This window comes from Anopheles marshallii, chromosome 3 (genome assembly GCF_943734725.1).
Source record: "Anopheles marshallii chromosome 3, idAnoMarsDA_429_01, whole genome shotgun sequence".
NCBI classification, from domain to species: domain Eukaryota; kingdom Metazoa; phylum Arthropoda; class Insecta; order Diptera; family Culicidae; genus Anopheles; species Anopheles marshallii.
The window spans coordinates 76,409,875-76,436,220 of NC_071327.1; the positions used below are offsets into that span (position 1 = coordinate 76,409,875).

Consider the following 26,346-nt stretch of genomic DNA (forward strand, 5'->3'; position numbering starts at 1 on the left):
GTAGCGATCTCGCAACGAATGCAGAGAAAATGAGCGTGTCCTGATGTCGGTTCTGGTCGCAGACACGCACAACCCTAGAACACATTCGGTTGGGAAGTTTGGCACAACGCCCCCGGTATGCTATGGGACCAGTTTCCGATCGGATGCTGGCGCGCGCGAATCTCTCCACCGGGTCCGGGTGCGGTTTACGATTTTTGTTCCTTTTCTGCTAAAACCCCCGTCTGTGCTTGGTGTGGTGTGTGTGTTTTTGTAGATCACTTTCTTTTTCCCACCCGATTGCCACGGTGCGATCGTAAAGGCCAAAAGAAAAACACCTACGCCATCCGCACGTGTGAGTGTGTGTGGATATGTGAACAGTTGCCAGAAGCAACACTGACCCCGTATGGAAATTTGATTCGGAAAATTAACCCTACGGCCGTTTGTTCATGTGTGTATGTGCGGTGATCTAAGTCCGGGCGTATTATTTGCGAAAAGACACACCAAATGTGTGACACGTAATACCAAATCTTCGGAATGAAACATACGAGAAAATGCTAAAGACAACAGTGTAGAAGTGGGACAACATTAGGTAAAGCCTTCGACGGTCTGCCTGACCTACTGAGGACGCTACGGCATATTTTCCTATTGTGGGAACCTGCTGTGTGTTGTGGCGCATTAGTGGCGCGTGTCAAATAGACTTTCCACCCAACTTCCTCCCCCCCAAAATACTGCATTAAAGTAGTAAGGACATCGACATAGAGCGCCTTTCGTGCAGTTGCCTCATCCGTTCCATCAAACGGATACATTACGTCAACATCGTTTTACTGTCCGGCTAGAAGAAGTCTTCTTGTTCAAGAATTTCCACAATCCTCGCGGACGTGCGTGTGTGTGTGGGTCGATTGTGGTGACACACGGCCTCATCCAGCCGGCCGTCAACATGTGTTCGGTGTGTATATTAGTTTAGGAGGTGGTTTAGGTGGAAAATTTGGAGCTGCGAACAATTCTATTTTAATTATATGTTCCCTAACTTGTATAGGTGTCCAAACAGTCAAAGACACACTTTGTGCAATCTAATTGAACCAATTTGCCATAGAGATGTGCGTTATTAATACCAATTCCATTTGCTCATCCTTGTCCCCTGTTGTGGGATTAATTCTTTATCGAGGTTATTAATGACTGTTTGTAAAGAATTGGGTAAATAGTGTCGTGTTTTATGCCTGCATACATTGTTGCCCATCTTTTCCCGTTTCGTCCGATAGAACCGAAAGCTTAATTGTTAATAAGAAAGTGTCCTCTCCCTCGGGGAAAAGATACTTTTGTTTTTCGAAACGTTCGCCCAACACAAGTCAGTATCATTCCGTAATTTCGCTAACAGTTCATAATCATCGTAAATAAGTGGTAATCATAACATAAAAAACACATACAAGATCTGTCCAAACCAATTGTTATAAAAAGGGGATCACTTTATCTTCTGTGTGATTGAGGGAATAAAGTGTGGCAAGCATTGCAAATTCTTTAGTGTGTTATTTTTTTTATTGATGGAAGATTAAAGAATTAAAGATTTGGAGGAATTCTTGCAATATTCCTGCACAAACTCTGGTGTAAAGGTTTTGCGTTGTTAGATGGAAATTGGAAAATTGTATTTCAAAGCAAAAGAAAATTCAGGAAAATCAAATAAATGTCTACAAACCCGAATACATACACAAACACACATTTACTGTTATTTAATTTGCTACCCTGTTTGCCCCATTCCATCCCACCATCCTTCTCCCCAACATGTGTGCGTTGGCATCCTCCTCTATCAGCAATGGCCTCGTGAATGTGTGTGTTTTTTTTTTGGTGAGGAGGGGATTTTATTTTTAAAATTCACGTTCCACCTTACAACAACGCCCATCACCACCTTACCATTTTCGCCTGTTAGGCCTGAATATTTGGTTTTTCCTTTCGCTTCTTTTGGACTTTACTTAACGTTTTGGCGTCGCGAATCTTTGACCGTTTTTCCTTTTGCACGGCGCTTAAAAAACCGTCGGCCGTTTTGTGTGTTTCATTCTTGAACCCACCCTTTCCCCCCAGAGGGGCGGTGGTTGGCCACAGTTGTTTTTTTTCCTAAACTGCTTTATGACAAACACGCATACAGCTCTCCACCACATATACACATCGTGGATAGGACAAGAATCGGCAGTTATATGATGGTTTTTCCTCCTTTGCCTTTCCGGTGGGGGCCTCCTTGGCGTTGCCGTTGTTGTTGTGTGGGGTGGGGTCAAATGGTGGCCGAACGCACCCTAAAGAGCATACCCAGAAGAGGAATGAAGAGAAGGCGCGGGGTTGTTTGTTATTTGGTTCATGGGCTAAATCTTGTAACGCAAATGAGCTAGTATTTTAGCGCGTTTGGGGACGAAAGGGTGGAACAAACCGTTGTTTTTTTTCTCTTTTTTATCCTACGCCAAGTTGAAAACATTGACTGCTGTGTGTTTTGATGCGAGCAAAAGTTAAACTGTTGTTGGAGGTGTCGGTTAGTAGCCAAAACTTTGACGAACAGTGGACGGCGTTGCAATGGTGGAGACGCAGGAACTTTGAATCCCCGCAACTGAAGTTGTCTGATTTGACCCGAAATGGACAAAGTCACGAGCGGCCAAACACGTGAACTCAGAGGTTTAGTTTTATGGTTAAGCGAGTCTAAGCGAGTTTTTTTGGTAATTTCATGATTATAAAATCAAACAACGTGTGCAAAATGTTACAAAAGAAATAGACATTTGGATCTGTTGCAGATAGAGGAAGTCATCATTCGATAACATCGATTTTACATAAAATATTTAAATCATAAACATGTTCAAATCCATTCTGAATCATGCATTTATTATATTTATTGTCATCTAATTAATACATTCTTTGACATTTTCTTTCATTTCATGCTCTCTCTGCTCGCCATTTTGCAACTCTGCTACGCAAATCGATGATGGTATCGAATGGTTCATCCGGCCTACCCACCGGTCTCCCCATCTATCCCCACCACAAATCAATCGGAACCACACTTTCAACGCGATACAAATGAAAACAAACTACACGACACGCACAAAAACGCACCGCCCGACTGATTGCGGGGTTTTAGGCACACCGAAAATAACATGGTATGCGCCAAGGACGACCAAACGCTCTGCACCATCAGAGACGAACGGCCAGAAGCAGTACAGAAACGCTTTTCCGTAATCGTACGTCCGCACTATACCGTCGCCACGCTTTACGAGGATGTAAGGCTACAAGCAGAACATAATGATTTCGAGCTATATCTAACCAATAAAGAAACAGATGAACAGGTAAGAACACTTCCCACGGTATAAGTAGTAAGCCCTTAAGTTACGCACTAATGCCTTGGCGGTTCGCGGAAAACGCTTTCACTGTTGCATACTGGAAATGAAACTGTGCGCGTGATTTATTGTTTCTAATGATCATTCTTATCAATGGTGCCGTATTATGCAACGGTGGTGATGAGTGGCAATGTCAAGTACGAACCATTACTGCTTCCAATCAATTAAACCACTGCGAACATGTACAGAGGGATTAAATGGGATCCCTTCCCATTTCCCGTCCTGTGCCCATACGTAAATGTTTGTAAACAACAGTGGTGTTGTTTAGGTGCAGTTGACCTTAGAATCGGTCCTAATCATTGCGTACTTCCCTTCTGCTCGCAGGTCTAAGAACTTCATTCACACTTCAACCATTGTTGATTACGTATAGCCCATTATCAGTGAGTTCCATACTTGAATGCGTTAGGAAAGATGCAATGAAATCGTTGTCGTTATAATCATACACGAGATCATTATTGTTCTGTAATTTACTTACGCAACGTGACAAAATAATAACTCACTGTAACTTAAAATAAATCGGGTCAATAACCTTTTTCAACCATTTTTTCCTGAATGTGCCTGGTAGGTTACACAATTAGTAGGCATTAGCAGCGCCAGGATGTACTTTTTCCGGCGTATCCTTTTCGTCTAGTCATTAATGATATAGGAAAATAAAGAAATAGAGGAATTTTTCGTCACAACAGGAAGGTTGTTGAAACTTGTCGTTTCTTCCCATATCCCCATATCTAATGGTCTGCCCGTGCATAGCTGCTTAATTCCGGTGTGTTGACAACAATTTCGTTAACACGCGAGGCCAAAGTTATTTTTGGTGCTGTAGAATGCGATACGCTTTTCGCACCCGGATGAAGATGATTTATGGATGTTGAACAATTTGCTTTTACCCACAATCTTCACACGGGTCTGTAGGTGTGATCTTGTAAGGTTTCGTTTTAATTATGAATTTGAACTCGAATACTAACACTTAGTACTTAGTTGCATAGAATGGTGATATGTGCTCTTTATTGTGTTATCTCATTTGTTTGTTTTACTTTCAAGATTCCCTTACACGAACGGCAACAAGAGAAGCTTTCGGATGTCGGTGTAAAGTATGGTACCGTGAACGATCTTACCATTTTTCCGCGGAATCCACAATATTCGGTAAGTAAAGTACTCTATCTAGAAGAGGTTTCGTTTTGGAGTGAAATTTTAGCAAGTTTTAAAGTAAATTCCCTTTGTGTTTCCAGTCAACATCAGATGATATGTACTCCGATGATGATCTAGCGCTTGGTGCATCAGCTAGCCCGGTAGAGTCCGGTAACTACAACATCCCAGAACCGCCGGAAATTCAACCGCCCATGCTGCGGCGCTTTAACAACGACATCGAAGCCCAACATTCTGCCAAGAGCAACAGTTTACCAGCGATCTGTGCACCACCGGTTAACAGCATGAGTGGCGGAAGCATCATCAGCAATGGCTTCCATCACGGTGATGGTGGTGGTGGCGAAGGCGGTGGAGGAGTAGGAACGGCCGGAAGGGGAAGAAGAATTGGTGGCGATGGGGAGAGCGAGCGGTCGCCACATTTCCGCGGTCTCGTGAATCAGGCTATGACCTGCTATCTAAACAGTCTGCTGCAAGGACTGTACATGACGCCCGAGTTTCGTAACGCGCTGTACAACTGGGAGTTTGACGGTGAGGATGAAGCAAAATCGATACCCTACCAGCTGCAAAAGCTGTTCGTTAATCTGCAAACGTCTCCGAAGTCGGCCGTCGAGACGACGGATCTGACGCGCAGCTTCGGTTGGGATTCGGCTGAAGGTTGGCAGCAGCACGACATACAGGAACTGTGCCGCGTTATGTTTGACGCGCTCGAGCATAAGTTCAAGCGTACCGAACAGTCGGATCTGATCAACCGGCTGTATCAAGGCCACATGATCGATTACGTGAAGTGTTTGGAGTGTAATACGGAGAAGCAGCGGGAGGATAAATTTCTGGACATACCGTTGCCGGTGCGTCCGTTCGGGAGTACCGTCGCGAACGAGTGTGTCGAGGATGCGTTGCAGGGTTTTGTGAAGCCGGAAATTTTGAACGAAAGCAACCAGTACTTCTGCGACACCTGCAACAAGAAGTGCGATGCGCACAAAGGGCTGAAATTTACCAAATTCCCGTACATCTTGACATTGCATCTGAAGCGTTTCGATTTCGATTACCAATCGTTTCATCGGATCAAACTGAATGATAAGTGAGTTATTCTTGGTGAATGTGATGGATAATGGAGATGTAATTGCACTGTATTTCGTGTCTCTTCTCATTCCAGAGTAACTTTCCCTGAGCTACTGAACTTGAACCATTTTGTTAGCTCAAATTCTTCGTCCGATTACAAGCTTACGACCAGCACAATTGCAGCTGCGGCCGCTGCTGCCGCAGCCGAATCTTCGTCCACCAACGGTGCTGTAAATGGTAACGGTCCAATGATGATGGAGACGGCAGAAAACTTTATGAAATCGGATGAATGCAGCACTACAGACAGTGGTTCGGCGCTTGAGGAGGACTCGTTCCAGAATGGTGGTACATCCGTATCATCAACGACTACCACTCCGAATGACCAGTTTATGGCGCAGGTAAGCCCTTCAGGACGAGGGGTTGAATATATTGGACGAAAACTAACTAAACGATCAAATTTGCCTTTGCGCAGGATGACGATGAAGGCATCGATATGGATTTGACGACCAATGGCGATAGTCATAGCAAATCGTCACCGATGAACAGCTTCAACGCGCCTGGCCCATACAAATATGAATTGTTTGCCATCATGATACACGCTGGCAGCGCTTCCGGTGGCCATTACTATGCATACATCAAGGACTTTAAGAGCGGTCGTTGGTTCTCGTTTAACGATCAAACCGTTTCACCGGTATGGAATATGCTTTTATTGTAGATTTTCCAGATTATTATACTATTTTTATCGTTATGCACCATTAACTAGATAACACAAGAGGACATTCATAAGTCGTACGGAGGTGGATCGTTTAAAACGTCGTACACCGGTGCATACACGTCCAGCACTAACGCATATATGCTAATGTACCGTCAAATCGAAAGTGAGAAGAATGCTCTACCGATCTCGGAGGAACAGTTTCCTGAGCATATTAAGGTAATGTTCAAGAGCGCTTGAAAATATCGGCATTTGTTAATATTTGTCTCAATGTAATTACAGCGCTTGGTGATGAAAATTCGAGCTAACGAAGGCAATCATAGCCGCGATCACCTAGATATGACCCGAATCACGGTAGCATATGCAAATCCACGGACACGCACTGTGAAAGGACAGCGAATGGCGGTGTTTACAAGCTCTACCCTGTCCGAGACAGTGCAGGAAGCCATTCGAGTGCTGCATTTGAAGGGTACGGTGCCAGTAGAGCGTTGCCGCTTGGTCGGTTATGATAGCAATGCGCATACTATCGAGCGTAGCTTCGAAGGGCACGAGGACAAGTCGGTACGTATTGGAATGTTTCCCTTTTGAAAATGGGTTTGCTTATGTTTCAAACAAATGCGTTCGGTCGTAGATTGACGAGTGTATGAGAATGCTGAAACGCTCCGATGCACTTCTGTTGGAGGTCCGCGAGGAGGGTGAAACGTTCGAGGAATATTTAGTGCAAGGCGTTATGACTAAGGTAAGGTTGATCGCTTCAAAGAGATGTCTTGGAATATTGTTTTCATTCATCGCCCCACAACACAGGTGTACAAAGTGGACGTGAATGCCCGTGACGTGGAGGGTCCACTATCGATACGAGTCAATCTATCACAAACGGTAGCACAATACAGGGCTGTGATCGCGCGGAAGCTAAAGCTGAACCCGAAAACGATACTTATCGGTATGACGGTACACAAGTACAGTGCAAAGCTGCTGCAGAACGACGATGAGACGCTGGAAGACGAACGTTTCATCGAATATTGCAAGGTGTTCGTAACGACGGCACCCCAGCCCACGGTTGATGATCCCGAACAATACTGTGCACGATTCCGGCAGTTTATGCAGCGGTTGGATCACTTGGTGTCGCTGTACATACTGTTACCGAACATGGAGCCAGGTATGGGGAAGGATGCACGTAGTTGATTCGACTTGACACATAAACATTTAATCTACTTTGACATTCCACAGATACGCTTGAAAGCCTCTCCATTCCGCGCCTATCCAAAGAGACCCTGGCTACGATCGCTGGAGCCGACTACCCGATGGCCGGCACGGGCACCGGAGACAGCAACAGCGAGGACAGCAGCCTGAGTGATAATGACCGTACGCTGGTCGAAGATGACTTTGTCCACATTAAGCTGAACGGAGATTTGCATTTGACCAACGGAGGCAACGGAGTGATGAGCAATGGTGTCAAGAGCAGTACCACCACCTCGACCACCAACGGTTTCAAGGATGACGACGAAGAGGAAGACGAAGATGCGAAGCTGGCGGAAATGCTGCAGGAGTGCCGAACGCTGGAGTACTACTTCAAAGTGGCACCGTTGGATACGACGAGTAGCAACAGCAACAGTAATGGTTCCAACACCAACGGCAACAGCTCGGCGGACGATAGCACACGCAGCCACAGCACAGACAGCCAGAAGCTAATACAGGTGCTGATCGACAAACGGTCGTGTAATGCTTACTTGAAGTACCGACTGCAGTCGTACCTGCAGATATCCATGGATTACTTCAAAGTATTTTCTTCGGATGTTCTCTGCCCAACGAACGACAGCGCCAACTTGCTGAAAGCATTGGATTACAAGTAAGTGGGAAGGTGACGGCAGTCATCAGATACATTTAGCTGGTACATCGCGTTTTGTTTGTGAATAATTACTATGTGTATGTTTTTTTTTTGTTTTGCTTGCAGAGATGATGATCGCCTTGCTCTCGAATTGGGCCGTGTGTTGCGTAAAGGCGAGTATAAGCTGAACGTGAGCTACGTTAACGTGAACGACATGACGGAGGAGATGGACAACACGGTGTTCCTTTGCAGCACGATTGTAAAAAATGGCGATTTGGTGGGCCAGATAAAGGCCGACATTCTCGCAAATCTGCCCACGACGCTTGGCGAAGCGGCCAAAAAGTATGCCCACCTGCACTCAAACAACTGTCGATTGCGCCGTAAAGGCATCAAGTATCTGTCGGCGGTGTACAAGGATGACGAGCGTATCGGCAGAGACATTAGTATGCCAACGAACGTCGATGTAAGTCAAGAAAATGGAAAAGCCACACAGGGAAAACAATTTTACACTAATTTTCTATCTTATTTGTTCATTGTTAGGTATTCTTGCAAGAAGTTGATGATCTCGCCAGCCTCACACCGATCGATATCAATGATGTAGTACTGTTGGTGAGAAGATGGTATCCATCGGAAATGAAACTAGGCAAATTCCAGGAAATTTTATTCACCGGTATGTGAACTGCTAAACTTGCTTTCGTGTCGCGGCATAATAATAATCAATGCATTGTCATTTCACAATTGGTAGACAAACTTGAGCTGACGAAACAGTTGGCCCGCATCAGCGGAATCGCGGAGGAAAACATTGAGTACGTAAAGATACCACAGACGACTCTGCACCGTGACAGTGTCCTGAACATACAGAACGGTTTGCAATGGGTGTCAACACCGCAGCACGCAGACGACTGTCAGATTTACTGTGTCGGCACGCTACTCTACTACCGGTAGGGACTTGGAATGCTCTCTTTCTCTCTAAGCCATATCGAATGCTTGCCGAAACAATAATGCCGTGTTCTATTTCGATTGCAGCGATAGCACAGAACCACTAAAGGAACTAACACCGGAAGAGCGCAAAGAACTGACGAAGAAGGACAGCAGAACCAGCTCGACTTACTCACCCCGCAAGGAACGTGCGCTCAAAATCTATCTGGATGCTTCGCCCAAGAAGGCCGACGACTGATCATCATCACCTTCGGACGATGGGGAAGTTGTTGTTAGTAAGAGGAAGAAAATCTGTCCTTCAAGCCGAGAACAGCTGCATTCGGGCGGGTAGGATGAAAACGAGTGTAAAACGAAACAAGAGACACCGATGCTGTATTTTGTTTGCTCGTTCGTACGCCGATCTCGACACCAGCGCAACCGGATTCATATGTCGTATTACCGTCAGTTAATGTTTATTTATCTTTTTATACACAGCTTCCGCGGTGGATAGTTATTTCACCGGAAGCAAATACAGCTTAGTATAGGAGAGGATTTTTTTGATTCGTTTCGATCTGTCCTCTCGCTGTCTCTAACACCCAGATGGGGAGGCTGCCAGCAGGAAGAACATTTATTATTACTTATTATGTATAGGCATGTTAATAGAGAGAAGAAAGCAAGACGGGAGGCCCCGCACGCTGGCACCGAAGTGACGGTGACGTTTTTCTATACTGTATTTTTGTTTGTTTTGGTGTAAAGTTAGCTTAACGGTATGATTTTCATGTGTTGGTTTATGCAGCTTTGTAAGTAAAACATCAAACATTAACTTCTTTTTCATGTTTTGATTTTATTGCAGCAATTTAATGGTATTGAAGCGAAGCTTGTTTGATTGTTTGTTGTTTCGTTCGCTACTGCTTGCAAATTTATGTACAGTGGTGGCCCTGCAAAGCTGGAAACAAAGTCGTGAACCTTTGAACGCTTTATGCTTTCGCTGCTCCGAAAGAAGTGGCGTTGAACGAAAGATACATACCTTAGATAAATGCTAAAAAATATGATTGTATTATTATGCTTGGGTGCCGGGAGGTACTGAGCTGAACGTGTCGTATGATAACGAAACGACGTAAGCTTTGCGGAATGAAAGAAAAAAAAATACAACAAGAAGAGAATAAAACCGTAAGTAATAAAACTGTATATGGAGGCAAATGGTTAATACACATTAGGCAGAAATATCCGAATGTACTGTACGTGTGCGAAATCGGTGTAACGATCAGCCGTGTAATGATAATCGAACTGATGAGGATCCCGAAGGAAGTAGGTATGTTTGTATCAGCAAAGTGTATGATCGCTGTGATGAGATAGAAAATGAATAGTTTCCGACCTTTATCTCAGCTTTGTTCTTATACGGTAGAACTTTGAACAATTTCGGACATCGCCACAGCTATCATACTACCGCAAGAGGATGCTTTACATTGAATATTTCAAATTTTTATTGAACCACAAAAATGCTTTTTAGCTCACGTTTTTAGGTGAGGTTGTGATGTACTATTGATCGTACTATGTTCTAAAAACACTGGTAACAGTTAAGTTGTAATTTAAAATTCGCTTGGCAATGTTCATGGCTTCAACTGAGAGGTAATGAAGGACACCATGAGTGCCTCGTGCACGGACAATTTAGCGCTCTCTTGAAACTCCCAACGCTGACATACCTGCAGCCAGGCCTTCTCAACGCTCATCGACATGGGCGTCTGGAACCACTTGGTGTAGTCAATGTCCAGCCCACCGCTAAGCAGCTGATCGAACGATCGATGACCGATGTGAAACATCAGATCAATCAACGTTTGCCGCTCCTCGCGAATGCTTTGTCCAGGGTTCGGCTGAAGCGGATTGTGCTCGATATCGCTCACACCCAGCTGCTGCAGTATCCAGTCGAAATTTTTCCGTATGTACTGATAGAGCATCTTCATGCTTAGTTTACCGACGCTTGTCACCAGCACATCGCTTACCAGCATTTCGGCAATGTACTCCGCGTTCTCTACATCGAACTCTTCCTCCGACCGTACGCTCGGTGTCGTCTGGCGCAGGAACGCTTCCACATCGTCCACGCGCGATGTGCTGGCAAAGCTCGCCAATCCGACCGCATCGTCAAGATCGTGCTCCAACTGGCCCATCGTGCGTTGACTTTCCCGGGCCTGACTGATGAGCGAGTTGATCTGTTCCGTGTGTTTGTTGTCCTCATCGATGAAGCAGATCGCTTCGGCCAGCGTCTGACAAATGACCGACTTCGGTTTCATGTTGATGGTCGAGACTGGAGTGGTGGAAACTTCCGGCGGGACCGGGCCGTTTGTTTGCTCCTTCGTTTCCGCCTCGGCCTCGGTTTCGGCCACCTCTAGCAGCTTCGAGTAGAGCGCGATGTAGAGCAGTTGTATCAACACCGAATCACCGAGTGGACGTATCTCCGCTGGCAGGATCTCCGTCAAACAGTTCGTGACGGTGTACAGACAGTCTGGGATGCAATCCCACATCTCCGAAAAGCAGGACAACGACAGGGACATTGCCTGATACATGCTGGCCGTTGTCTGCACGGCCGACACAAGCATATGCACGACTGGACCGAGAATGGGATAGATCAGGTGCAAGATGGCTTCGAGCCACGGAGGTCGCTTCTGGTTCCACACCTGACGCCGATCGAGACACGACGCCCAATCGTTCATTTTGCTCTTCTCTAGTGCTGAGATAAGCGTCTTGTTTATATCGGACGTCTTGCCGGCCATGATGACGATGTACGTGAGACCCATCAGCACCTGATAGTTCGACTGTCCGATCGGATCTACACGGATCGAGGAAGAGGTATTTGGAATTGATATTCGAAAGCAATCATCGCTGTAATCTGTTCTATTGACAACGTTTTTCTCTTACCATTTTGTTCTAGCGCCCACTGTACGATATCGTTGCACTCCAACCCGCACAGGAATCCCTCGCACTTCTTCGACAGACAGTCGCGGTTGACGGATGGTTGACGCGCGCTCGGAATGAAGTTGTCGCACGATGGCAAGTTGCGGATCAGATGATGAAAGATCAGCGAGGACAGGTGTGCTTCACGCATCAGTAGCACCTTCAGCAACAGCCACCAGTTTGCCTGGGGAGCTGCCAGCAGTACCTTCAGCTCGAGTGTGAGCGCCGTGCTGGTCGGCAGCTCCGAGCACCGTGCAGCCCAATGTGCGTTCAGGTTCGGTGGAAAGAGCCGTGGCATTGTGAAAATGGTCCACGGTATAATCAATCCTTGCCGCTGGCCAAACATGGCGATTCCACCCTGGACGCCCTTCTTCGCGATCTTGTACAGCGCACCGAGTGGGACTCCGCGCAGCAACAGACAGCAGAACAGCTCCTGACACTTGGCATGGATGTCGCGTATGATCTTGCTCTGGCTGGGCAGGTTCAGCCCTACGAAGGCCTCGCCGTTCGCGCAGATGGCGGGCAGTAGTTCCCCGACACACAGCAGTATGTTCGAGACATCGACCAGCAGCAATGGGGACCGGGCCCGGCTGGGTATCGTCTGCGTGTAGCGCACCGTGAGCACGGTTAACGTTTCGTTCAGCATACCGGCGAAGACACGCTGTGCCATGGTCGGTGGTACCGAGTTCCAGAGATCCTGCTTGGTGCCCTGCATGTAAAGCCACCACATCTGGATGGTGTACGAGCCGCGTTCCGACTCAAAGAACGGGTGGGTGCTCTCCCAGTGCAAACTGTCCGCATCCTGGATGATGTACAGCGTCAACAGACGGCAGTGCAGATCGAGCAAACGCTCTGCCAACGCTTCCGTCATCTCCGAGTACTGTTTGTAGCTCAGCTTCAGCGAACCACCCTTCTCGTCACCCTTCGGAGGACACACGTTCTTGGTCACACACTGCAGCCACACGAACAGACTGTTCTTCACCAACGCGGCGGCACCGATCGTTGCCGTCAGTACGGTCAGATCCGCGTGATCGAGCGCTTCCTGCGACAAGGTATGGATGTGCTCTGGAAGTAAACACAAATAACAGCTGCTTATCCCTTTTCAGAATGGCGCTCTCGAGCGGCGAGTACCCAACAAGTTGTCCACCGACTTCGACACGAGAATGACAAACTTTTCCGGATCGGATGACTTCACGATACCACCGCAACCCGCTGCCTCCTCCGGGTCCTTCCCTTGCTGATCTTGAAGGGCATCAGCAAGGTGCAGTAAACCCGAATTCTTGCGGTAGGCCGCATAATATTCGTCTTCCAACCTGCACGATAGACACACAGATGTTAGGACGCACACAGGCTAGAGCTAGTGTTGGGGGAATCGGATTCAGATTCATGAATCTGAATGAATCGTTGTACTGAATGAGTGAATCTGAATCTTTCTTCCAAAGATTCAAGAATCTCCATGGAGCTTGGCCGATTCGATTCCTGATTCTAGGATGACTCCTCACTTAAGATGCATAAATGACTTTTTTAAAAAGATTCATTCAACACAACACTACTTGAAACACCTTGAAGTTCACCTACCAGATGACGATTTTCACCGACGCGAATGATGCCGACCGAGGAAAGTCCAGTTTGCCACCCACCACACCGGAGCAAATGTTCTCCTGGAGGACCTTTTGATTCGCCTGCGGTCGGACGGTTTTGAAGGTGAGTAAATGGTTGTAATCCTTGATGGTGTAGTGCCACCTACCTCATAGTACTGCAGATCACGCTGGAGCAGAATCGGAATCCTGTCCATTAGATTACCTTCCTCCATAACCTCCATGATGGATGCGTGTGTTTTTTAGTAACTTCTTTAATTGACAATTTCCAAAAGTTGTTTTAAACGTTTTTTATTTAACTTGCTTTTACGGAGCAAATTCTCTGCGACCGCCAGATACAAGCTTGTTTCAAAGGATGAAAAATTCTATCGATCAAACAAACAATTTTTGTGGACGTGCTGATGCTAGCGTACGTTGAACTTGACCTACTTTCTGTACCACGTTGCGAATCCCGGCCTTCAAACAACATACTACCTGTTGATTGACAAATGTGTGTACCTTCGGGAGGATGTGTCGGTAGGTCATGGCGAGACAGTTAGTTCTTGGTGTATTTTTTTGGAACGGATGAAATGATGTGAATTTGATTTGACGGCACTCAGTAAAAAGGACAGTCACTAGTAGCGGTACACGATTGGAACGTACTGGCACGCTTTCGAACGAGATGGTATGCGATTTCTAAGCAAGCAAGTAGGTGGTAACAGGTCACATTTTCTTGGACAGTTACAGTTGATCGTTTCAAAACTAAAATCACAAACTTTTTGAAAAACAATATTTCATTCAATTTACAGCGGATTTTTCAGTATCTTAATCTTAATCTTAATCTTAAATTATCAGTATTTATTAATGTGATGTTGTGGTTAGGATTTTGGTTTAATGAAGCCAAAAGTCGACATTAATCATTTAATTGATCAAAACAAACTTGTTTTATTGCTGTAACTAACTGAGACGGTTGTATTCTATGGAACTTTACTGCTCAGTTCCACACATGCACTTAAACAACTTTGCGGCAGTGTAGTTAATCGCTCCACCTGTGCGCACCCCTTCGGAACATATGATTTCCTTGCACATAACGCTTCATTCATTCGCTTCAACTCGAATGCACAGTGACCGTTCCATTTCGCACTGTTCCACAACATGGCGTTCATCCGTGTGCGCTTTGATTGTTATGCTGGTGTTCGTTTACGCCATGCCACAGTGTGCGTGTGGTCGCGCAGCATAGGAATGAATCCTGAAATTGCGTTTTGTCCGGCCAGTTGCCTACGTGACTACATAACAGCAGAGCAATGAGAACGCACCCCGCGAAAGTGACAGCATAGGTACGGGGGATGGGAAATCCGTCCAATAAAAAAAAACAACACCACAAAGAAGCAGCACGAATGATAATATCGCAGCCCCTTTGGTGTGCCATCCGAGTGGAAGGTACAAAAAAGCGGTGCAAAAATAATACCTACCTTCATAACAAGCGGTACAAACAGTAGTAAAAATAAGTTTCATTAGCTTTCTATTCTCTGACAGCTGCCTCGCTCGAGAAACTTCTTTTGCAACGTGTTTTCTTTTACGGTAAATATTTATCAACAATAATGGCTTTCGGTTGGCGCGATGGTGCGATATTGATATTGCAATGAGGCGATAATAGAACTATTTTGCATGTTTAGATGCATTTTTGCAATACGAACGCTGCTTAAAAATGAGCATCGTTCGGGGGTTTGTAATGTGTGATGTGCGTAGGCAACGTTTTATTTACATTTGAAACCCGTTGTAAACACTTTCCGGACTGACAAGGTGCTTGGGAGATGATTGGACGGGGTCGTAAACATATGATCCTTTAGTTATTTGTATATTTTCATGCTTTGCTGGCGGTCCGTAAAATAATGTTTAGCATAAATGCAAGTTTATAATTAAATTTAATTGCATTTTAATTAGAATATCTTATAAAACATTTTCCCATACCGTTCTTTACACAAAAAACATCGGCAACACACGTTTTGCGACGTAAACAATGCACATATAGCAGACGGGGTGGAATACGGACGCGAGTGTGCGTACCGCCTAGAAAATGATGCTCGATTGCACGAACACCAACGCGCCGAATGAACTCAGCGCTGTTGTGTATCAGCGCGTTTCGATTGTGTAGGTGCATAGCGAACGCTGGAGCTCGGTATATAATTGTTTCAGTATTCCAATTTGTATTAATTTCAGATCATTTAAGAATACAAAACATTTTCTTAAATATTAAATAGCTTTCAGAAGAAAAACCTTTAGGAAAGCAACCAAACAACATTGCGAGTCGTTTAACACCAGCATCCACTAGCGCATATCGCTCCTATATAAGCATACCGTTCGCGAGCGTGTGTGCGTGACGGCGGATGGGTTCATTTTGGGGTTTTTATTTTGATCCCGCGAGTGCGATTGAAAAGCAGATGCGTCGGAGCAAAGATTCACATTTGTTTGCAAGTGCTTGAACGTAGCAGAGGTGCGTACACCACCATCCTGACGAGAATCATTCTTCTTTTTCTTCAAACCAAAGTGGACAAGTGTAGGGGAGATCACCACACAGTGTTGTCGTGCGTGTTGAGTGTGCCAAAGGAGTGACAAAGAGAGTGTGCTGTCGAAGAAAAAGTGCATTCGCGTGGAAGAAAGCATAAATTAATCGAAGTAGACTAAAGGTTTTTCTCTGTTTTTCTCACTGACGTCAACGCGTGGAAATACGATTACGAGACGCTTTTCTTGACCGTGCGTGCACGGGTGTTTGTGTGTTGTGTAAGTGTGGCTTTAGTTGACGGAAAAAAAGTAAAAGAGTCTAGTGACGACCCCAAAAATCGGTGGTGATTGTTGAAGAAAACAGTTTAACCGGTTTTGTATGCCCTCAACGTCACCTCCAGCGCAAGGTGTATCGGGAATGTCGGAAAGCAAATAAGCAGCAGTTACGCGACGGGAAACCGTGAAAACAGGAGAAATTAACATTTTGCGCTCATCATTCGATTCGGAAGGAAAGTTACGTTGAATGTGAAGAAGAAACTGCAATACAGCGATTAACACCGATTCCTGATTGCTTCGATCGAACGGTGAAAGAGAAAGAAACACGCAGCCCGCTGTCATCATCGGTGTTTGTGTGCACACATGTGTGCGGTACAGTGAGGGACAAAAAAGTGGCAACCCTGCAACCCCAAAGAATAACGTGACTCTCTCCCAACCTTCCCCAAACCTGGCGGCTGACTGTCGGTAGTTTGCGCTTTTTGCGAGTTTCACCACTCCACACCGGCTTTTCCGAGCCAGTTCCTTAATAGCCGCAGCCACGTATAGCACCAAACGATGCTTTCCATCTTGGCACGGGTTGGCGGTAGCGTGGTGGGGCCGCGGGTGACCGCTCCGCTCAGCGGAATGTCCGCCGGGTGCTGGCGCAACATCTCGAAGAGCAGCGAGGTGAACAATTCCGACTTCATGACGATCCGCACGGAGAACCAGAACCAGAAGACGGTGGCCAATACCCGCAACTGCGACAGCAAGCAACAGATAAGACTGAAGAAGGTGTCGAGGTAAGTTAATGGTGGTATGTTTTGGTGTGTTTTGTTTGTTTTGTGGCATTTTTTTTCTCTTCATGGTTTTGGCTCTTCGATGGCGCAACTGTTACGTGGATCGGGTGTACGAGGCGGAAGTTTGTGTTGACTCCTCGGTGCGCTTTTCACGCTCGTGACTAACGATTCCGATGCGGGGGGGATTGCTGTTTTGACGTGCGTGAATGAACTTACAAAATCGTCGATTGCTTTCCACTAGGAAGAAGTCCGCTTCGGAGTTGGTTGATAGCATGAAATCGGAGTTGGAGCCCCTCCTGGGATGGGCAATCTTCTGCCGCGGTGGTTGCTGATTAACTCCACCTAAATGATATGCAATGAATTCCAATTCACGGCACGCCGCGCCGGTCCATTATTCAATTCGGGCCAACATAAAAAAAAAAACTCGGGCGTGCCTCCAAATGTGTCGAAACCGGTATCCATCTGTCGCGCGGCAAGTTATTTCTCAAGATATTGTTTTTGTCACTCCCCCCACCCCTACTCGAACTGGACGTCTCGAAGGGAGGTAGGAAGCGACACATGATGGAACCAAAAAGTCCAAAGTTCATAGACTTGAATCGCTCAATCGCGGATGTGCGTGTGTTGGTACATCGCATCTAACGTGCCGTAGCTTATCTTGGCACTGAGAAGATGGCCAACGCAGTGTGATATCATCCGCAATCTCATCACCGTGATGCGTTTGCTTCACATCACTGTAAAAAGCACCAAAACCAAAACATGACCGCACGCACACGCACACACACGCGCGCCCATTGGGAAAGGTTTTATCGAAGCTAAATATAGAACCTGTTTCCCTGTGCGCGCTGTGAGTAAGTGCGTACGGGAGAGATGCATTTTCCACGCTCTACACATACATACGCTCGCAACAACAAAAAAACACGCACCGCCTGCTTAGTCTGTTTGTTTTTGTTGCCACCTTGATTCTGCCCTATTTTCATCTGCGTTCCAGCACATAATCGGCCGATTCCCTTTTCGTTTGTTACGGTCATGTGGTGTGTAGTACGCACACAAACACCTTGGACGGGTTGTACGCAATAATATAGGCAAGAAGCGAAACAACAAAACCGTGTGCGTTTACGACGTATTTTACTTCGGGGGGAGAGTCATACGTATTAAGAATCATTTGCAAGGAGTCGTTCAAGTTAAGAATCGACTCCCATGAGACATGGGAGGGAAAGTCACAAGTGAAGGATGACTAAAAGTTTAAGCTCTGTTATGTGAGAATTTCAGGAAGATCTTTGTTTTTATATATTCGCAATGTAGAGGTCAGGATTGTGAATAAATACATAAAATCCACACAAAAGTTTGGTGGAATTCCTCCATTGAGGTGTGGCATGGAATATGTAAGCAGGAGACGCCCTATGTTTGCATAGCGGAAGATGTGTATTGTCACACTTGCCAACGACAAAGCAGAGACCTTGGAAGAGAAGAAAGAAAACGGACCCAACCTCAGTAGTCATCGTGCACGACCTCCCTTTGCCATGGTAACGCGTTGTCCGAGGCTATATCGAGTTTCTTCTCATGTGATGAAACTCACAGCACGCAGTGTTTCATGCGATCATCAGCGTACGACATCTCAGCTCCGGCGGTAACTGTACTTCTTGATCGGTTTCGATTTAATCCCCCCTCGGGGCTGGACAACACGCAGTAAAACCCGGCATCACCGGGCCGGCGTGACTGCTCTTAGCATAGAAACAAAGAGTACAGAAATCCATACTGTGTCCCCAGCTCTTAAAAGGCACGATGCCACCATCATAAGCAAACTTGTTTCTCGGCGATTTGCTATTCAGAGGTGTTTCGCACCTCCAACGCAACGCTTTCCGTTGCGATGGTAACAGAGCGTGTGGTGAGAAGGAGTCGGCGGCAGCGTGTGTGCTGGATGTTCTGGAAGAATATTTCGAACAGTGTCGGTGTTGTTGACTTGGCTTCAAGCGAGAGTCTCCGATTTCTAAAAGGCATTCTTTCATCTCTGGCTATTTGGACATTTAAAAATACTGAACGCGGCTAAAAATAGTCCCAATTCTCCTTTCCACCACGGAGGCTTTGGAACAAACAGCTCGAAAATGAACGTCTGTTTGGTGTGCGTAAAGGTTCGACCGGTTCAGGCTGAAGTACGCAATATCTGCCCATCCATCGGCTGTATAATGCGTCGTTATCTTTCCCTTTTCGAGCGAAACCGCTTGAGAGTATACAAGAATGGGCGAGAGAGAGAGATATACAGAGACCCCCAGCAGGCTACACGCATAGGAATGTGCCACGAATGAAGCTGAAGCTGGATGTGTCGAACCTCGAACCGAGGGTTGAGGAGATGGGGAGTGATGGAGTGTGGGGTTTGTTTTCTTCCGCCACAGGTTATTGTTGTTGTTTTTTTTGCGATATTAACTGCGCAGTTTTTTGGTTACACGCGCGCCAGCGTGGCGTCTAGTTGATATGAAAGCCGGGGCCCCGGTTGTAGAATTGGGAGCAGACAAAATGGAACAACACACCCACCTTTGGAACTCTTTTTTACCCGTTGGAGAAAATGTTCTGCAACGTGGTTAAATGATATTTCTAATGGCTTACGGTCGACCCTTTCTGGAAGCTGTTTACTGTTAGACACCATGTAAACAGGTTCAAGCACACGGGAGTAGCGCCTGCTTGCCATTCACCACCCCAAATACAGCAATCCAATACCGATCGGTTCCCCTAATGCCGTGCGATGAAATGAGCTCACTCGAACGAGCGCGCTTCTACCAAGGTCAAAAAGCCGGCCGGATGAAGTAAATGCGAGTGAAAGAGAGAGAGAGAGAGAGAGAGAGAGAGAGGGGTAGAAAGAAGCACAATACACGCGGACACCCCGTGGGCCAGTCACGTCGATTCGATTCATTCTAGTGCTCTGGAGTTGCGACGCAAAAATATAGCACCCCACTTGAAGTTGGAAGGCGCTTACCTAATTCCCACTTTGCCCGATAATACCGAACAGAACCCAGAAGCGAAAGTTGAGCGTTGCAGTAGCGACTCCTGCAGCAAATTGCATAACGATTTGAGAACGACACATCATCTGTTTGTGCGTGTACATTGAGAGAGACCCCCCTCGAGTCGGTGGGTAGAGATAGGTCAAGTAATTGCGGCTGATCGGAATGCTGTTTGAAATGACGCCCTGATAAGGCAATCGTACTGTGGATCGCTTTTACACATCACGCTAAAGGGTGTTGTACACTACACTACGTTCTGTTTGGATGGCGATGATGAGATTTGATTAAGGATTCCGGCACCAAGAATTATTTGTTTGACTTCGCCCCCGAAACATCTGGTGCAGCGTGGTACCACTGACTTTAGTACCTCTGAGGTTGGAGCTAGAACAAAATCAATATTTTGACCTTAAACTCCGTTAAATTCTCTGTCATTATGCGTAGGATTAGTTCTATAAAAAAGATGTTTCTCGTTGGCCACTCACTACGGAGATAAAAAAGGGCTCAAAGTAGTAGTAACAGTTTTGAAATGAAAATCGGACTTTCAGACACAATACTCTGGACCCTCTGCAGTTCCTGGTTTGAGTTCCTTCTACGACGGAATACCTCATGCAGTTTGCGTGTAGTTTACGATGAATAAGACACTCCAAAGAATCTTTCGAGCAAAACAAAACCATATGTTCAACACTTGTAGAGTGTATCACCTCCTTAAGAATCGGTTTGTTGTTTCGATCGCTTCCGATAGTGGAGTGCGCTTTGAGTGACAGGACACAAAACACACCGTTGTACCACAATACCGGACCCCGAACTCGTACGATCCCTTACTATTGTGCCCAGCCAGGAAAATGAAATAAACATATTTGCTATTCTTCTGCAATATCAAGATGCAAACATGATTGCGTTGCGATGATACCACAGGGCACAACCCGCGAGAACTGAGGCTTTGTTTAGGCGGGGGAAAAAAAACTGTAAACTCGTCACTACTTTTATCACACCCAGGTGGATCTAAATTTATTCCGCCTATTGTGATGCGCTGACCGGCCGGCCGGCCGGCTGGACAGGCGTGAATTTATTTCAAGCAGATAAATGTAAAATAAACTTGCGTCGGCTAGTTGCTAAACAAACCGTACAAAGAGTTGGGAATTGCAAATTGTGTCCCTATAGATGTTGCGGTGTCCTCCATATGCAGACACAGCTTTTGTCATCCTTTGCTTTTAACGGCTCGTCGCTAATAAGACGATTAAACAGTGGCAACGATGGTCATGTGCGATCGAGCTAGAGATAGGAAAGTACCAAAGATTGCCCGTTTTTGATGCGTGCAGTGTGAAAATGATGCTAAACCTTAGTTCATTTGCATCGGTTATGACGCATTTAGAGGGCGTTGTGGGGCTTTGACGCGTTCAGTCTCATTATGGCACGTGCTAGTGGCAATCGAGGCTCCCACAGCAAGGGATTAATTTTATCCGATCCTGATATGGGACACGAATACTGCTATCTAGCGGTGAAAGCAGATAAAGATAGTCTCTATTGAGGTTGTGTTTTGGGCTAAGCGTCTTTCGCTGTACTTGAGGCTGCATTATAAATCATGTCATACGTACATAAGAATTAGAAACTGATTAGTCAGCAAATTTTTACCAAAGATCCAAAGTTCGTTGGGGATTCCGGGTATCTAATCTAACTGGAATTATTCTCCCACACCATTCGCGGATATGTTTGATAATGCTGATTCTGATTTGTACAATTATTGTTTGGTATTGTTGGATAACTCGCCATCATTTACAGTGGGGCATAAATATTGCCTTCATGCTGTTCTCAAGACATCAACCAGATTTGCTAATTTATACAATTAGTGTGGGGCCGCTTAGGCTTTGGTTCTTAAAATAAGACATTGATTACTTGTTGCCTGGGAGTTACTAATTGCATGGCGCGTTAGGTTCTAATTTGAAGTTCGTTTTAAGGGGAAAAAAAGCCTGGGACACACACACAGGTGTTGTAATCTTCTGCTCTGCAAGCTCTAATCAGCTGTGATTCAAATTTGGTCTGGTTCGAAGATCCCTCGTTTGCTAATTACCTGAGTAATCAATGTCCGAACTCGAAAATGAGCGTGTTTTCAACAGAACATTAGACTTAATCATTACCATTTTTTCCCTCTGTTTCCATTCCAGAACTCTCTCGACGCTGAACTCATCCGTGCCGGAAGCGGCAGCACATACGGCCGTACCGAAGAGCGAGAGCCGCGAATTTATGGCCGTCTTTCCGGATGTCGTGCGCGATCTGACCGCGTACGCCAGCAAGTACGACAAGAACGTGGCGACCAAGTGGTTCGTCCGGGCGCTGCAGTACAATGTGCCGCAGGGCAAGAAGAACCGGGGGCTGGCCTGTGTGTATGCGTACCGGATGCTGGCCCGTCCGGAAGAGCTAACGCCCGAAAACATCCGAAGGGCACAGTACCTTGGCTGGGCGATTGAGATGGTAAGGCGAAAACGGGGCAGAACCTTAGACGTAAACACGACGCAAAGTACTTCCACCACTAACCCGGTGACCTTCGACGTGTGTTTGATGGAAGGATTACGAAAAAAGAAACACGTATTTATCATTTTTATGTTTTTGTTTACCAGTGTTCGAATGTTTACGCGAGGAGTTAGCAGAGAGCATAGGAAGACATTGTTATCAAATGCCATTGCTTGGAGCTATCTCTATCAAAGTTGTTGCTTCCAACATGTTGTCCAAAAACTTTTTTACTAAATCCACTTAAAAAGTTGTATAACATAAACGTCGCACAAATGTCGAGGTGGCGACGAATGTCAGAAATTACAAGAGACAACAAAGCACTTCATGTTAGAGCTTAGTAACAGATGCGATAATCTCCATAGCGACCATCTCCATAACATGAAGAATACCTTTTGTCAAGAGCGAAGATAATCAGCGCTACTCAAGAAGATCGAGAAAAGTCTAGCCTCGCCACAGTAGGCAACCCATCTTGGGCTTCTTGGTGCTGTGTTCAAGTACCCGACGAGCCTCTTCATTTGCAAATTCCCAATCACGTAATCGCGCGAGTGCTTTATTTGTGTCGTAAGCCTTCCTCTTCTTTATTGTGCTGATTTGTTTTTTTTTCTTGAGAACCTTTGCTGATACCCCGCCCTGTCGTACTTCTTCCACATCGGAACACACTCGAACCGTATGTCGTGACCTTTGCTGATGGCGCACGTCGCTTGATTTATCAAGAAATAAGTGTAGAATGGAAGCAACCATCTCTCTAGTGCGTGATAATTAACACATCTGTGTGTGTGTGTGTTGTTTGGAATTTCCATTGCAGCTGCATTCGATGTTCCTGATCATGGACGACGTTATGGATGGTAGCGTTACGCGCCGTGGTCAACCGTGCTGGCACACGCTGGATGATGTGAAGCTGGCGGGCGTGAATGATGGCATCATGATCGAGGCAGCCATATCACACCTGGTGAAGACGCAGTACGGCAACGAGTCGTACTATCCGCGGCTGCTGGAGCTGTTTAACGACATGAAGTTCATCACAACCATCGGTCAATCGTTGGATCTTCGCTCGGCCAAGCTCGACGTGACGGACTACACGATGGATCTGTACAAATCGATCGTATTCCACAAGACTGCCTACTACACGTTCTACCTCCCGGTTGCGATGGCCATGCACCTTACTGGGTAACTATCATCAAGCTGCGTTTGGCTTGCTTTGATTGAAGAATTTTACTTATATTAACCACTTCCGTTTTTTTTGTTGTAGCTACACCGATCCTGAGATGTTCCGGCAGGCGAAAACGATTCTGCTCGAAATTGGACAGTTTTACCAGACGCAGGACGACTTTTTCGATTGCTTCGGCGATCCGGCCGTGATCGGTAAGGTTGGCACCGACATTGCCGAGGGCAAGTGCAGCTGGCTGGCAGTGGTTGCGATGCAACGTGCGACCGAGGAGCAGAAGGAGATCATGAAGGCGTGCTATGGATCAACGGGTAGGTTGAACGTCCTTTCCTAGCTGAGGAAATAACGTTAAGGTGCTTCTAGACGATACGATCTCTGTTTGAATAATTGTGTTATCTTTCGTCTAGAAGCACCTTCATAATTTTTGGGTTTTGCAAAATTGTGTTTTTAAAATTGATATAAAATAATTAACGTTCCCTTTACTCTGTTTTGTTTTGCAGATCCGGAGAATATTGCGCGCGTCAAGAAGCTGTATGAGCAGCTCGGACTGCCGACCACGTACAGCATCTACGAGGAAGAATCGTACAACATGATCAAAACGCACATTCAGCAGATTTCGCGCGGTTTGCCGCACGAACTGTTTTTCAAAATTATGGAAAAAATCTATCGACGCGAAGCGTAAATGACGCAGCACCATCACCATGGCACAACCACTCGCAATAATCTACTAACGTTGTGTACTAATGGTGTGTATGCGTGTGTGTGTCCCCATCATTATGGTCCTTTTGCCCACGGTTTGAATCTAGCGGAATCGCACTTAACGTATATTTGTTTGTTGGTTTAAGTCATGGTGTCACCGCACATCGCACCATCATCGAATGCGATCGATGAGATGATAACGTTAAATTGTGTTCGTAGTGTGAAGGGTTTTTAGAAAATCTTTCCAAAACAAAACTGTAACGAACTTGGAAGAAAAGCAAATTGTTCATGAAATTCGGTTTCATGGGAAATAAAGCAAAAAGAAAAAGGGGTTTATCGGAATTATATAGATGCACGGTTACAGTAGTGTACTGTTCGTGATTGATAAGCGGAGGAGCTAGAGCATAGGAAGATACAGTGAATAATGAAACAAGTTTACAGACAAACAAACGCATGCATACACACATTGCTTTCCCATCCCCCCCTCTAGTACACTTTTTCACGTTCTTTTCGGGATTCTAGATCCGACGAAAGGCAGACTAACTTCTTCTGCAGACCAGCAACTGCAATTGTATCCACGTTTAAACGTTGCATTTTGAGGTAGTTTTACTTAATTGATTTTGCTGTTGTGTCATTTGTTTTCACCCCCACCAGCATACATTTACATTATCCGTATTCCCCGATGAAACATTCCTTTACCACGCGTGGACCAAAGGAGAACGGTACATCCCACAGAAATCCCATTCCCTTCCCATCATCAACATGATTCCGATGTTCTGCGGGTGTGAAAAGAACAGACCGAACTCATAACAGGTTGATAACGAACGAACGAAACACACCGTACACATACAGACACATAAACACAGAGGAACAGACACGTGAAAGGAAGAGTAACACGTGTGCAAATACGTACTCTAGCAGTAAAGCTTAGTAAGCATTGTAAGGGACTAAAAAAAGTGGTAGAAGTCTTCCGAAGACACAGAACAGATCAATTACAGAGGCGGACAGACAGTGGATAACACAGGATGCATCATAGGAGGAAGTGCAGTAGTAGAAGAGATACGAGAAAAAGCAAGATACAGACCAGTCAGAGGAAAGCTATGCATACATACACATTAAAGGATAAGGAAAGTGGAGAAGAGATTTGATGGGTGAAGTGAACATTACGTTTTCTTATTGTCTATTATTAATAAAAGAGGAGATTGAAATCTGAAATAGTTTTTCGGATGTAATAGAAGCTTGAGGCGACACGGACGACTTTCCTATCGGGAAGTGCAGAAGCACGTGTGTATATTTTAGGTTAAGAGTTTGACATTTTTGTCTACAGTGTTTGCAAAGAAAACAGCTACACCATGTAGCTAACTGTCAGGTTGCATCCTGACACCCCTGCTCAACCGCTACAGTTAGCCAAACCAATGCTTGAGCAATGTCTACGAAAAACCGCTACTGGAAGACTCTTAGTCATCATATCCGCTTGTTGATCTGCAGATGGTATATACTTCAGACAGATTTTTCCTTCCCGTATCAAGTCTCGAAGATAATGGAATTTTACATCAACGTGTTTTAAGCGTCCAAAATCCTTCGACTCTTCAGCAATTCTTATGGACGACTGGTTGTCTTCGTAGAAACATATCGGCTCCTTAGGATCGTATCCTAAATCTCGCAACAGTCGTACCAACCACTGCTCATGACATGCAGCTACGCACAATGCTGCTAGTTCTGCCTCCGTCGATGAAAGAGAGACAACCTGTTGTTTTCGGGTAATCCAAGCAACAGTGCACCCAAAAACTTTGAACACTGCACCACTGATAGATCGCCTATCTACAGGATCATTTGCCCAGTCGGCGTCCGAAAACACTTCCATCGTCACTGCCTCAGGGTTTCCACGAAACACTAAGCCAAC

At 45.7% G+C, this 26,346-nt stretch overlaps 3 protein-coding genes across 3 annotated transcripts; 2 read left to right on the plus strand and 1 right to left on the minus strand.

The window, feature by feature from the left end:
- The first annotated feature begins 3,104 nt into the window (after positions 1–3,104).
- Positions 3,105–9,333, plus strand: LOC128710778 (ubiquitin carboxyl-terminal hydrolase 47). The gene is made up of 14 exons (XM_053805630.1): positions 3,105–3,293; positions 4,380–4,481; positions 4,568–5,562; positions 5,638–5,941; positions 6,016–6,234; positions 6,307–6,474; positions 6,538–6,816; positions 6,887–6,994; positions 7,060–7,411; positions 7,483–8,101; positions 8,207–8,543; positions 8,621–8,750; positions 8,826–9,021; positions 9,107–9,333. Exons 1-14 carry the CDS (start codon positions 3,105–3,107, stop codon positions 9,255–9,257), a joined length of 4,149 nt encoding a protein of 1,382 aa, XP_053661605.1. The 3' UTR covers positions 9,258–9,333.
- A 1,275-nt stretch (positions 9,334–10,608) lies between these two features.
- Positions 10,609–13,769, minus strand: LOC128714488 (uncharacterized). The gene is made up of 5 exons (XM_053809362.1): positions 13,695–13,769; positions 13,526–13,629; positions 13,079–13,260; positions 11,912–13,012; positions 10,609–11,822 (listed from the first exon to the last, which is right to left on the minus strand). Exons 1-5 carry the CDS (start codon positions 13,767–13,769, stop codon positions 10,609–10,611), a joined length of 2,676 nt encoding a protein of 891 aa, XP_053665337.1.
- Positions 13,770–16,857: 3,088 nt separating this feature from the next.
- On the plus strand, positions 16,858–24,426 carry LOC128711737 (farnesyl pyrophosphate synthase). The gene is made up of 5 exons (XM_053806622.1): positions 16,858–17,081; positions 22,234–22,540; positions 23,385–23,746; positions 23,829–24,055; positions 24,245–24,426. The coding sequence occupies exons 1-5, from the start codon at positions 16,858–16,860 to the stop codon at positions 24,424–24,426; spliced, it is 1,302 nt and encodes a 433-aa protein (XP_053662597.1).
- The last annotated feature ends 1,920 nt before the right edge of the window (positions 24,427–26,346 follow it).

What these genes read in the sequence shown, in the direction of transcription:
- LOC128710778 (XM_053805630.1), top strand. Translation starts at nt 3,105, where the DNA reads ATGGTATGCGCCAAGGACGACCAAACGCTCTGCACCATCAGAGACGAA. An exon ending in GTTACCGAACATGGAGCCAG is followed by an intron (nt 7,412 to 7,482) that starts GTATGGGGAAGG and finishes GACATTCCACAG; the next exon opens with ATACGCTTGAAAGCCTCTCC. An exon ending in CTGAAAGCATTGGATTACAA is followed by an intron (nt 8,102 to 8,206) that starts GTAAGTGGGAAG and finishes TTTTGCTTGCAG; the next exon opens with AGATGATGATCGCCTTGCTC.
- LOC128714488 (XM_053809362.1), bottom strand. Translation starts at nt 13,769, where the DNA reads ATGGAGGTTATGGAGGAAGGTAATCTAATGGACAGGATTCCGATTCTG. An exon ending in TCGGTGAAAATCGTCATCTG is followed by an intron (nt 13,261 to 13,525) that starts GTAGGTGAACTT and finishes TCTATCGTGCAG; the next exon opens with GTTGGAAGACGAATATTATG. An exon ending in GTGGGCGCTAGAACAAAATG is followed by an intron (nt 11,823 to 11,911) that starts GTAAGAGAAAAA and finishes CGATCCGTGTAG; the next exon opens with ATCCGATCGGACAGTCGAAC.
- LOC128711737 (XM_053806622.1), top strand. Translation starts at nt 16,858, where the DNA reads ATGCTTTCCATCTTGGCACGGGTTGGCGGTAGCGTGGTGGGGCCGCGG. An exon ending in TTGGCTGGGCGATTGAGATG is followed by an intron (nt 22,541 to 23,384) that starts GTAAGGCGAAAA and finishes TTTCCATTGCAG; the next exon opens with CTGCATTCGATGTTCCTGAT. An exon ending in ATGGCCATGCACCTTACTGG is followed by an intron (nt 23,747 to 23,828) that starts GTAACTATCATC and finishes TTTTTGTTGTAG; the next exon opens with CTACACCGATCCTGAGATGT.